Source organism: Fringilla coelebs, assembly GCF_963513975.1.
Source record: "Fringilla coelebs genome assembly, chromosome: 6".
In the NCBI taxonomy this organism is placed as follows: Eukaryota; Metazoa; Chordata; class Aves; order Passeriformes; family Fringillidae; genus Fringilla; species Fringilla coelebs.
This window is the reverse complement of record NC_140034.1, coordinates 60,587,375-60,600,460: the sequence shown is the minus strand read 5'-3', so window position 1 is coordinate 60,600,460 and position 13,086 is coordinate 60,587,375. Positions and strand designations below refer to the sequence as shown.

Sequence of the window (13,086 nt, the reverse complement as noted above, 5' to 3'; positions counted from 1 at the left end):
GGAAAATAAAATAATGAAAGACAAATATAAAACTAGGATTAAACTGAACTCAAAGGCATACAAAACCAGACAGATAATATGTACTGTAATTTAATTCTGTAACTATAAATACATTTTTGTTAGCAGACACTGAACACTGCCCTCAGCCTGTTTGTGCACATGCAAGCAGAAATCAGAAAGATAAACGAGCAAATAGGGATTAGAGAGCTATAAATAGAATGAGCTCTCGTTGTTCCAAGCATTCAGGTAGCTGGAATTCTTTTTGCTGAATACAAGGTTTTGTAAGCAAACAGCCAGTCAGAATTTGTTTTAACCCACCCTCCTCCAATATCAGAGTGAAAAGCAATTCAGAGCAGCTCTGCCACTTTTTCTTTTTGATAAGGAGCATCTCAAGAAGGCAGCAAGGGATCTTTGAGCCCTTGTGATAATACTGCTTCCCATGTCCAGAACACCCCTCAGGATTCTGAACAATGGCATGACAGCATCTTACTTGGGATTTTTCAAATGATTGTTTTAATTTCATTGAGTGGTAGAAAACAGAAGGCCCCAGGGAGACCTTAAAGCCCCCTCCAGCACCTAAATGGGCTGTGGAAGAGATGGAGAGGGGCTTTGGAAGAGCTAAGGAAGGCAATTCCAAACTAAAAGTTTTCATTTGTTTAATAGAGACAGCTGCCTTTTAAGCAATCTGCAACATGCAGCCATAAATTGTACTTTAAGTAATGCCAGCACATATTTGAAAAGCAGAATGTTTACAAGAAAAGCCATGATTTATCTGCAACTGCACTTCTTGCATTTCTTAAAGCAAGACAGTATGGATTGTTTCACTTGAGAATGAAACTTGTGGCTGGTATTGAGAAATACCTATATTGCTCAAAGAACAGACCTTACCACTCCTTAGATATGACCAGACTAAAACTATTTATTCAACCAAGATGTGGTATGACTTTAAAGCTCTATAGAAAAGGGAAAATACCAGATCATAATAATATATGATTGCCTTCAGAGCAGCAGTTTGAAGAAAAACAGCTGAGCCTTCTGTTATCCAAACAAACTCACATTCCATTCTGACTTTTCAAACCAACACGCTGCTGGTTTTCATTAGCAGCCACCAGGCATTATTCTTATTAGTTAATAGAACTTAGGTACTGCAAGAAATAGCTCTCAAAGGGAAAATTAGCACCCTTTCTTTTCAGCATTTACTGTCTGTCTTCAGAAAGCACGGAAAGTCTGACCTTCATCAGTTTTTTGACAGCTGAACAGAACAGAAGCAGCAGAAGTTTAAGGTATATGGTTCAGCATTGGAGGAAAAAAATGCAAGGAATGCCTGATCCTACTTATATAAATATGAGTGTTTCCTGTATTTCCATATAAGCATCAAGTCAGGATTTCTAGCAGTAGCAATGTCTCTTTTTCACCTATGATTAGTCTTTGCTTCATGTGTTCCAAGTCTGGAAACAACAAAGCATGCAAACAGACACTCCAAAAGTGAGCAGTAAACTAAAGATTTTCTGGGACAGAGTGAAAAAATTCTCATGACTAGGAAAGGGTAACTGCATAGAAGGTGCCATAAAAAAGAAATAGTCACAATTAATTTAAAAAAAAAAAATTGAAGAAACCAGGGCAATATGGTGCAAAGAAAAAGATTTCAACGGACAATCTTAAACACAAGTGAAAAAATTAGTGAAGAGAGAAGCTGCCAGCAGCTGCAACACAGAGGGACAGAGAAAATATCCAGCAAACTCATACACAGGGAGGGATGTCTGCACACAGCATCTCGTGCTTCCCTTCTGACAATTCCTCCACAATCTGGAGCAAAGAACAGCCAAGGACAACTCTGGGAAATCTCCCATTTGAATTGAAGGTATTTATAATTTATTACATTTAATACCTCCCAAAGCAGGTATGAAATATAATAAATTTAGAGGGAATTTGATAAGAGTCCACTTCTATTTCCAAATTTCTTTATTACAGCAGTCCAATTGTAAGTTTTCAGCTTAAATTTCTTTCAAATTTACCATGACCTATGCTGCTATTAATGTTCTGGAAAAATAGTAAAAAAAAAAAAATCTACAGAGGCTTATTAGCCATAGCACCATATTAGGCAAAAATACCCCAAAACCAAACTAAAAACTAAAACCACAGCATTTTTAAACAAAGCAACACATGAATAACACAGGAATAAAAATATTTGATAACTTACTTTTTCTGCATTTTCCTGTTTTTCTCTGCCTGACCTCCAAGCTTGCTGAGGCCTAATGCATCCTGAGAGGAACCATCTGCTTCTCCCAGGCCACCTACGAAAAACCCCAAACTCAAATCACTCTCAATTTAATCCTTTGTAATATTACTGATCAGGAATGTGTAAAACCAAAGCTCCAGGGCCATCTCTCTCTCTGTCTAAGAAAAAGCAAACCAACCTTGTCCTAGAGCTTCCTTGCTTCCTTGTCCAGGTCGTCCCTTTTCCTTCTTGCCAAACAGGCGGCCAATGGAGGATTTGATCCCCTTCTTTTTGGGGGCTTTGTGAAGGGAGTCTTGACTGCTGTTACTGCTACTAGGATTACTTGTTTGGCCATCTTGTGAACCTGTTGAACTGTACCAAAAAAGTGTCATAAAGGAGCCCATGTACAACAAATTCACCAGAGGTAAATTCAGGGTTCTGTGCAAGTTAATCAAAGTTCAGTAACTCACTAATGACATTTAATTTCATTTAATTTTATGAATTATGAAAAGAAATGTTGAGGCACAAGTTTCTGGCTGAAAGGGGCACACAAAGTTCAAAATACTTGAGTGGAATCCATCTCAGATACTTAGGTACTTTGAAAAGAGTATCTGTCCATCAAAGTGATGGCAATTTTGAAAGTTATTTCTCAATTTATAGCTAAATAAAAACTTAAAAGAGTTAAGAGTTACATTTTTCATATCCCAAGCATGAAGAAAACTTAATGCAGACTTTGAGTACCAAAAGCATTGCCATTTCTAAGCATTAGCAAAATCTACATTCCTAATGTTTATGTAACAGTCACCCATTTAAGTGTTCACACTCCTGACTTTTGAGAAACACTCAGACTAAAATCCTACAGGCTGAACAGCTCTGCAGTTTGGGGTTTTATTCTGATACTGTGGAACACTGAATTCCTAGTATGTCTGATTGATTCCCAGCTTACTTACTTCCTGATGTCCCTGATATCTTCGTGGCTCACTGTGTGCAGAGCTCCTTTCTGGACTCTGTCCAGGCGCAAGGAGCGAGGTGAAGAAGGTGGTGATGTCTCACATTTTATGGTGGTTTTGTCATCTCGTACCTCTTCTCTGGAAGCTGGAGACTGATGGGAAAGGAAGGAAAACTTCAGGGGCAATGCCAAAACATGAAGGCAATACCAACACTACGCAAAACAGTGAAAGGAAGAATTTTATTTTAGTGTTAAAGGATCACTCTTGCCCTTACCCTTCTGCAGTTGCCTATTTTTTGCTTGATTTCTTTCTGAATTTCTTGTTACCTTCAGTGACAAATGACTAAATTCAGTCTTAGCTACTGAAACGAGAAAGTAGCACTTATCTTTTATTTATTTATAGGGCTAAGAATTAAAGTAATGCCTTCAGCGCCATAAAATGAATATACTGTGCCCAGTTCAAGCAAGTGCAAAGACAGAAAAACTAAAGACTAAAGAGACCTGTGGAAAGAATTATTAGCAAAATCATTGACTCTATGAAGTCAGTTTCTACACACCTGCGGCTACAACAGTTTGAGTAACAGAAAGAATAACTTATTTGTGTGTGCACTGACAGCTTTTAAAATTCACCACTGATGCATGAAGACTACAAAGCAGTGGTTGCAAACAGAAAGCAGCACAGCAGTCCTCCACACAAGCAAAAAAAGGCAAACAAACACAAAAACCCACAAAACAAACGCACACTTAGGCTAAAATAATAAACCATAATCTTCTTTTGTTACAGAGCTACTCTGCAAATGCTTTATGTTCCTGTTACCCGCTAATGAGTTTGGGGACAGGGAGGGAGATGAAGGGGCACACCATGAAATAAACTAAAGATTTTTACCTTTCTACGGTGTTTCCTTAAATCACTAGGCTGACAGATGCATGCAAAGAAAAGAAATTTGGAAAAGCTGTATTTATTATAAACTGTAGCACAGACTAAGACAACTAGTACAGACAAAACACCTTGGGGAGAATATAAACAACAATTACAACAATGGCACAGAGAGATACTGGGTATGAAATACTCCTTAAATCACAGATTACTTAAATGTATCCCTGAAGTGAGGAAAAGGAAGCAAAACAAACACTTAAGAGTTGGTTATCTACCAAAGTACCAGAGATGTTTGAGTGTGTTGGGACCATTGGCAAATTAGCACAAAATATGTGCAGCCAAAACCCCCAATAAGATGTTTGGGGGTGCAAGGTGCTGCTTTGAAAAGATGAGACCTGCTTTGAACCTCCAGATCAGCCACAGGAGCCTTAATAAATCATCTGCACTCATCCCTCCTCACAACCCAGGGATTCCTGCAGCTGTTTCCTACACTGCACAAAAAGCAGACAAGACTTTAATAATGTCAAAGAGTGCCAACAATAGCCAATTTCTATACAGTAACAGGATTCTGTTCTTTTTGCAGCTTTCTGGTGCTGGAATGTTTGAGCAGGAATTCACCACCACTTTTATTTTATCCTCCATCCACTGTACCTCACTCCCCAGGGAGTGCTCACCTCTGCCAGTGCACAGAGCAAGAGTTACACAAACAGCTTATTCAGACTGATGCTGACAAAAGTTAAATTTAGATAATTTGTTTAATAGCTCTCATTTAAAAAGCCTGCAACCAAAAATAAAGTTGGTCCCCTTTGAAGTGGGACAGCGGGGAGGGATGTTGTTCCCCTCCCACACAGGATAACTTTTAATTGTTTTTGATTTAGAATACATGTAAATTTTGCAGCATTAATATGGAAAGTTTTGTTCAATCTGACTGTACAGTACTACATTACTAAATCATAAGTTCACTGAATCATAGAAGGGACCTTTAAATATGATCTAGTTCCTCCTCAAGTTCTTGACAAAGCACTGCAGACTCATTTTACCATTACTGGATCTTTCATCTATTAAATCTGATGAGCATAAAAATGAAAATGTTCACCACATGGAATGAACTGCCCACAAGCACTTGTCAAGAGAGCTGTGAGCTTCACCATGTATCATGTTGATGCTTTTTAATCATGAGGGGCTTTCAACTGACTGAGCTGCATAACCACAGGCATTAACCTAATTTGCCTACATGATCAAAACCTAATGCAACTCTCTATTAAAACACTGGAAGACGCAGCAGAACTCAGTCTAATAATCCATGATAGCTCTTCCTAAAGTTTCTAGAAAGCTCTTGTTCTCTAATTCTTGATTTCAAGCTTTCACAAATCAGTTGCCAGGTACGAAACTCTTCAAATACAGCTACAAACACCAGATCAGGTGACTTCAATGCACAATTAGGATCTAAAGGGAAGTTATTTACAATTCACTTTCTTCAATTGCATTGGATTTCAGACCAGACACAATTCTCCTGATCTAGTTTTGGGGAAAAGAGCTACTTAAATTTGTATATGGTTTTCTGCATGAGAAGTATTTAGCATAACTAATAATTGTGAAATGTTAGAAGATAAAACACTCCACAATCTGAATTTTGATAGCCTTTGTTTTTAGAAGACTGCTTGCCCCTGGACCCCTGGACATATGGCTAGAGCCATATGATTTTTATTTTAATGCAAAGAAGGCAAAATTATTCCCTTTTATAAAAAAATACTTTTTGGTGTATGTGCACATTAATTTTAAAAAGCCAGCAAAACTACTTAGCTGAAATACTTGGTTTTAACTGTTCGTTTTATTTAACATGTCTGTAAACAAGAAAGGGGGAGATTTGTATCTTAATTTTACAGATGTGTTTACATGCATAAAGCAGCTCCTAGAAGGATTAATCTTCCTCAGAAGTCATAGGAATGTCAAAAGAAGGAAAACATCTTTCTCTACTCTCTGAACTCCTAAGACTAAACTACTTTATCAACCACAAGGTCTAACAGGTATTTCTTTTACCTATCAGGCTTTAATAGCTTAAAACAGGACACTAGCACTCATTAATATTCAAATAGCAGTGATACCATCCCAGTCTTCAAGATTAAGATGCAAATCACTTTTTAGCTGAGTATTCACTGAAATAGTGGACTACTAAAAATAAAGTCTAAAGCAGATGGAGAAAGTGGTTGAAAAGAAAACATTTTTTCTTCTAGAAAGAGGAGTCTGAAGAAAGACCATAACAACAAAAGGAATAAATACTTAGGGCACAAGATGTTGACCAAATAATAGACTCAAGCTCTGAACATTTTTCCTAATCATTATGTATCTTACACTTTTTATAGAAGTTGAAAGGAAGCAGTAGAAAAACCTAGAGAAAGGAAAAATACAGCTGAGTAAGCAGGAGAGGAAGGAACAGCCCATTTCCTAGAGAACAGGAGCGCTCCTCCAAGGAGCCTGCAGGCCGTGGTTACCCACCAGTGTCATGATGCCCAGCCTGTCCACCTCCCTGGCAGGGCTGTGCGGGACGCGCCGGGGCGTGGAGCGGCCGCTGCCGGGCGGGGAGGAGCCGGCCAGGGCCCCGCCGAGTGCAGGGGCCACGGAGCCCAGCGAGCGGAACCGGCCGCGCGCCTCCAGGCTGCCGCTGCCCACGCGGCTCTCGATCTCCTCCGCGCGCTGCTCCGTGTTCTCCTTCTCCTCCTGGATCAGTCTGAGGGAAAAAGAGCATCACAGGAATGTGACATTCCAACAGGGACTGTCACAGCCATGTTTTCTGAAAAATCCCTTCGCCAGGATTTCTTCTCCTGGGAAAGCTGAGAAGCCTCAGAGAAAAATGAAAACGACATTATCTCGTTTGCTTGTCCTGTGTTTTGCTGCTTTGAAATGTGGTTTGGAGATTGTTTATCCAACAGGCGGTTGTTTGATTGGTTTCATGTGAATTGCTTTAACTTCATGACCAATCATGGGGTAAGGCTGTGTCAGGACTCTGGAAGGAGTCACGAGTTTTCATTATCATTCTTTGTAGCCTTCTCTCTGTATCATTTCTCTATTCTTGAGTATAGTTTAATATAGCAGATATTAATATAATATAATATAATATAATATAATATAATATAATATAATATAATATAATATAATATAATATAATATAATATAATATAATATAATATAATATAATATAATATAATATAATATAATATAATATAATATAATATAATATAATATAATATAATATAATATAATATCATATCATATCATATCATATCATATCATATCATATCATATCATATCATATCATATCAGCCTTCTAAGAACACGGATTCAGATTCATCAATTCCTCCCCTTGTTGGGGGACCCCAGAAAATACCACAAAGGACCTCACAAACAGAAGCAGCACTTAGCAGAAAAACGTGGGAAAATTCACACTTTCCAGCATACTTTTATCAAAAGCTCCACAGCAGACAGGCCATACCTGATCTCTTTGTTGATTGCATCCAACTGTTCCTGCAGCATTATGGCCAAAGTCTGAGCATCAGCCTGACCACTTGGTGACAGCAGATCAACAGAGCTGAAAATGGTCTCCCTGTCGTCCTCCATGTCAGACACATCCACATCACTCTCAAATGCTTGTGCCACGTTTGCCAACACACTGGCTTGCTGGGCCCGCTCCCAATCCTGCTCATTCAGGGTCTGAACCTACAAGAATCCATTAAAGAAATAAATCCAAGCTCAAATGGAAAAAATGTGACATCTCTACTACTTATCAAGATGTTTAAAATAATTTATGTAAGTCCACTTACATGCTGAATGCATCCATCAAGACAGCAATGTTTAGAGAAATGGATAAAAAAAACCAAAACTATAATGTAGGAAACTTTAAACTTCATTTAACTGCAAGATGAAGAACACACATTTAATTACAGTAGAATTTTGCTATCAATTCCATGGGAACTATGGAATCTGTTTTATATAATGGGTGCCCATGCGTCCTGAAAGTAAATGAAAATTACTTGCAGAATAGTAATGTGTTAGATAAGAGTATACAGACACTAAAGCAGGACTGCTTCAAATTGTGTTTAACACACTTATCAAAATTTTAAAAACCAAAAACCAAAAAAAACCAAAAAAAACCAAAACAAAACAAACCAAAAAAAAACCAACAACAAAAAAACAAAACAGAAAAAACCACACCAACAAAACAAAATAGGACCTCCAAACTGTAATCTTGCAACTATTTGCTAACAATTAAAAGGACCAGCAGTCCATGAACTGGTAACACAAGATCTATAAAACTGAGGAGTTTTTTGCCAGGTCCTCCCAATTCTAAAACCTCCTCGCACCTGATTAGCCTCATGCACTGAAGAAATCTGTTTTGTTACTTGTATTTTCCCTCCTTACCTTGGAAGGCTCGTCCCTGAGAGCAGCCAGACGCCCCTTCTGGGGCCGCCTCAGCACAGAGGAGGAGCTGTAGGAGTCTGTGTGACTGTCCCCCACAGAGGAGGATGGCACAGGGAATCTGAAATCCGCTCTGCTGCAACACAAAAACATTTCATCTTTACAAAGGGAGATACAAAAAAAAAAAGTCACCCAAAGGATTTCTCTTGTCCCACCACTGCCAGTTGTTTTTAAGCAGTATAAAAACTGTTTTATATGCCCTCTAAAACTGAATTTATAGCTATGACTGAAATATTTTCATTTATAATATACAAGATTGTATTTAGCATAGTGACCTTAAAGAAAATAGGAAAAAACCAAACTATTGCTGGTACCTATGATGAAGTGATGTGGCTCTGAGCCTCACTTGGTCATTTTCAGCCCTTAATGCATCAACATTTAATACAAGTTGATCCTGGAAAAATAAATAGAAAAAACATATATGCTTAAAAAAAAAAAAGTGTCAAATACAAATTTATAATCTCACATTTAGGATTTTTTATCTCATTTCTCTGAAAATTTGAAATAACAGATTTTAAGATATAGCCTTTACCTATTTAAACATTGTTTTTGCTACACACAATACAGCACTGTCACAAAAGGGCACCCCAGAATAATCCTGCTGCCTCTCTACCCTGATTCTACTAATGACAATATGTATCTTAAAAAAAGCTATGAGTTCACATGCTACTAAGTTAATTATAATAAAGTGATGATAAGAAACAAGAAGATTTGTTCAAGCTTTCTGCACAAAAGGCTCTAAAAGCATTCACGTTTAACTTGGACATTTTTGATGCTCTAGAAACTCGGAATTTAACAGCAGTTAAATTCAATACAATGAATGAGAAAACAACAAAAGCCTAAATAAAATAAAAAAGTGGCTGATAATGAACATCTGTGATGAGGGACCTTGTCATTTCCAAGACAAGCAGAACACCATGCACCTTAGCTATTGCTAAGGAGCAGCCAAGCCTAATAAATATTTCTCCCTCTGCTCCCCAGTTCTTAAAACTTAAAAATCTTAGCAGTTGCATAAGCATGTCATGATATTCAATGCTTTGAGAAAACCATATGGAAAAATACCCAACCTTAAAAGTATTTCTCATTTGGTTTTGCTATTCAAGGTCATATGTACAACAGTATAAAAATTCTACACAATCTCCAAACTTTGGCCAATTGCCAACATATCCAGGCCCTTCACATATTCAGAAGTGTGTTAAGTCTTGGACTAAAAGGTTATGTATTATCTGTAAAATTCCCCTAAAACTGTGGCACACAATACCATAAAATAATCAATAACAACTCCTTTCTCTTAAACAGAGCAGGAAATGTTAAGTTTTATGAGGAATTAAAATCTGATCCTGCTATGTAGCAAGGCAGCAATTAAGTTCCAAGATAGTATTTCAGAAATGCAGTCTACCTTTTCATGCTGAAGTTCTTCGATTTGTTTTTTTGCATTTTCAATTTCTCGAAGAAGTGAATTCTGAAATGAAAGGCATCACAAATTAAGTCACTCATAAGCTTTACACTTTTAAACCATAACCATGATGACTACCAAAAAAATGCAGTCAACACTACACAAATGCATCTTAAATTACACATCCCTGATTGCTTCCATCATTTCACTTTGATTATAGTTGAAGGTTTATCCTTCCAGGTGTACAGCCCACTAAATAATGAATTTAGCAATAGTACTGCTTCCATAAATCTTTAATAGCCATAGCAGCTCTTTAAAGCTCCATTTCACAGTCTAACTAGTAAAAAAAAGGGAATAATTATGGAATAATTCAAAGTAATTCAAGAAAGACCACATGACCAGAACAAAATCTTAATGTCACCTGAATGTTTCTTCCCAACTTAGTATAAATGAATGAGCTGGAAGCCTCAACAAGAACACCTTTCTAGAAGCTGTTAACTACAGTAAAGGACAAGTAGATTTTCCTCATTATTTGCACATGTAGTTATGGTTTGGAAGATAAGAGGGAGTCAGGCTCAACCCTGAGACACCACCTATTATTCAAGCATTATGAATGCAAGAGGAAGCAAACATTCAGTACAAGTCTGGAAACACCATTTGCATCCCAAAGCATTTTATTGGCATGACTTTAAAACCAAAGACACTCAGCTTTTCCTGAAACATTTCCCCAGATGGTCATTTCACCCTCTAGTAAAAGAAACCAAATATATTTTAATCCAAGGCCAAGCAACTCAAAGTCAGCATCAAGCAAAGTGCCACTTCAGAAGACATTACATTGCTGGACGAAGAATAAGGGATCTAACTGCAAGCTGTGCATGGAAGACTAATCCATAAGGATCAAGATCCAAAAGCTGAAGGGAAGAAAAGGAGTGAAAAGTGTGTCAGAAGAGATGAACTGAGTGCAGGGGAAGGCTCCAAGATGTGCACTAACAGTGCAGGAAAAACCCATTTACATGCATATAACGAGTCCCAGAATGAGCTACCGGAGAAAAGCAAATGACAGGAATCCCACAATGACTCAGGGGAACTAGTACAGCCAAAAGCAGTGGGAAACAAAGCAAACTGAACTGGAAAGGTCAAAGTTCCAATGCTTTAGGCTTCCTGTATTACACTGGATGAGCCTATTTATGCAATCTGCACCAGTCAAACAAAAAAGGCTAAAGCTTCTTAAAAGCTGCCCTCTCAACACCACAGTGCAGTGCCCAGGGACAACCTCAAAAATTATTTTTACAGGCACATTTTCAAAATCCACAATGAAAAAGAGCCTTAACAGCAACATCTTATTAATAAGGGTTATGTGTTTATTTGCTGACGTTTGGGACATGTTGCAAAAGGCATAATCATTACAGAATTACACATTAATTACTGGAATGTTACCTTGTCTTCCAGGGCAGCCATCCTCTCCTTGAGATGAAGCTGGAGCCTTTCATTGGATTCAGACAGGAGCTTATCAACAGTTTCTGACAAACGTTTATTATGCTCTTCATTCATCTTCTCTCTCTGTCTAGCCTGAGATACAAAGAAGCTGCTGAAAAAACCTCAGATTTTCAATATCTCCAACAATTTCCAGGTTATGAAGGCAGCAAGCTTTCTTTAATCCAAATGAATTTTTTTAACAGCAATATTTTTCCACAGAGGAACACTGCATGTGCCTCCAGGGCTCTGTAAAGGGAATCTAAGGGACACTTCTGTCTTTAATAGATGATCCAAGATCAGAAGTTCAAAAATCCAAGCCTACATTAAAAAAAAATTAAAAGGCACAATTCAGAATAGATTCCATTATCTGTAACCCAGGAGCCAATTTTTCCATAGTCATTTAATTCAGCAAGTTTCTTCAAACTTTTATTGGAGACTTTCAGCACATTCTCCTTGAGATTTAAGGTTTGCCACAGTACAGCGACTCACTGTCAGCCAGCCTAAACTCTAGCTTTATTTTAAAGCTGAGAAACAAAAGAGGATTAGGTTCTTGCTTTCAGCTTTTTATTTTTGTCAAAATGAAGTGCAGTACCCTTTGCAGTTCTTGATTCTTCTCTTCAAGCTGTGCCTCCATCTGTCTCAGCCGCTCCTCGATATTGCCGTGTCTCTCCTCAGCCTGTCAATTTGAGAGCAAAATTAGAATTTGGGTGGGTTTTTTAGGCTCCAAAAGCACAGAAACACTGAGGCACAAGAATATTTCTAACATGCTTTGCACAACTGCCATTTATGATAAAGGACAATGCAGAACAGATGCTTTTCTGTCACCAAAAGGACCTTGCAAGAGTTCACATGGGAAGTGGCAAAATGATGAAACCTCTCACCCCTAAGTACCATCATGAATCAACAACTACTATTTGCAAACAAGCTTGCAAAGTTCATTCATATCCCCAAGAAATAAAAACAAATAAACGAAAGTAAAGACTGAGTGCATTTTCAGCTTCTCCTCACTAGCCTGGACGATGGGACCCTTTGTTAGTAATCATGGCAAAGCAGAAAGCAGCAAGCAGAGACAAGGACTAAGATACAAATTCTACCTTCCTAAGCTTGGTGGCAAGTTCCAAAACTTTAGCATCTTTAGCAGCAGAGCTCCCAGGAGACAAAAGGTCAGACTACAGAGCCAGTTAGGGACAGGAAAGATAACAGGGAAAAAAATGAAACTAAGGCTTTGAAAGAAAACACACGCACACACACTTGAAACGGCTCATTTGTAGTTAATTAATATAATTCTTCAGATTTCATTACTCCATTTGCAGCCCTCTAAAAATCTTGGTATTTGGTAGTACCACAATTTCTCTCTCTCCACTTGCTTCACTTAGCAGTGTAAGAAATTTAGGTTCAGAAACAGTTCATATTTAGAAGACTTTATACCTATTGTTGAATAATTTTAATAAAAAGCACCAAAATAGTAATTAAGGGAGATATTTTTATAATGTAGAAGAGTTAACAGAAAACCCACTTGAGTTCCAAAGAGCAGAAACTTAAAAAAAAAAGAGATTAAAATTTTTTAAAAAGGAAAAACTAAATCATAGTGTCTTCAGAGAGATGAATGGGGAAAAAAAGTAAGAAATAAACATTTTCTGTAGGAAATAAATATTTTCTGAATATTTCTTCAAACAGGGAAATCTGGAAATCAAATG

The 13,086-nt window shown here is 37.6% G+C and overlaps 1 protein-coding gene across 5 annotated transcripts in view; it reads right to left on the bottom strand.

Moving 5' to 3' along the window:
* Positions 1-13,086, bottom strand: part of PPFIA1 (PTPRF interacting protein alpha 1) — a 54,200-nt gene that overhangs the window by 15,568 nt on the left and 25,546 nt on the right. For 3 of the 5 annotated variants that reach the window (XM_084206995.1, XM_084206997.1, XM_084206998.1), the window contains exons 10-19: positions 11,982-12,065; positions 11,351-11,482; positions 9,917-9,979; positions 8,832-8,911; positions 8,461-8,593; positions 7,535-7,758; positions 6,541-6,772; positions 3,169-3,320; positions 2,418-2,590; positions 2,201-2,294 (exon numbers count right to left, since the gene is read on the bottom strand). In XM_084206995.1, coding sequence (XP_084063121.1) covers positions 2,201-2,294; positions 2,418-2,590; positions 3,169-3,320; positions 6,541-6,772; positions 7,535-7,758; positions 8,461-8,593; positions 8,832-8,911; positions 9,917-9,979; positions 11,351-11,482; positions 11,982-12,065 — 1,367 coding nt within the window. Of the gene's footprint in view, positions 1-2,200; positions 2,295-2,417; positions 2,591-3,168; positions 3,321-6,540; positions 6,773-7,534; positions 7,759-8,460; positions 8,594-8,831; positions 8,912-9,916; positions 9,980-11,350; positions 11,483-11,981; positions 12,066-12,483; positions 12,559-13,086 lie in introns of all 5 variants that reach the window. The other 2 variants (XM_084206999.1, XM_084206996.1) reach the window with 2 other exon arrangements.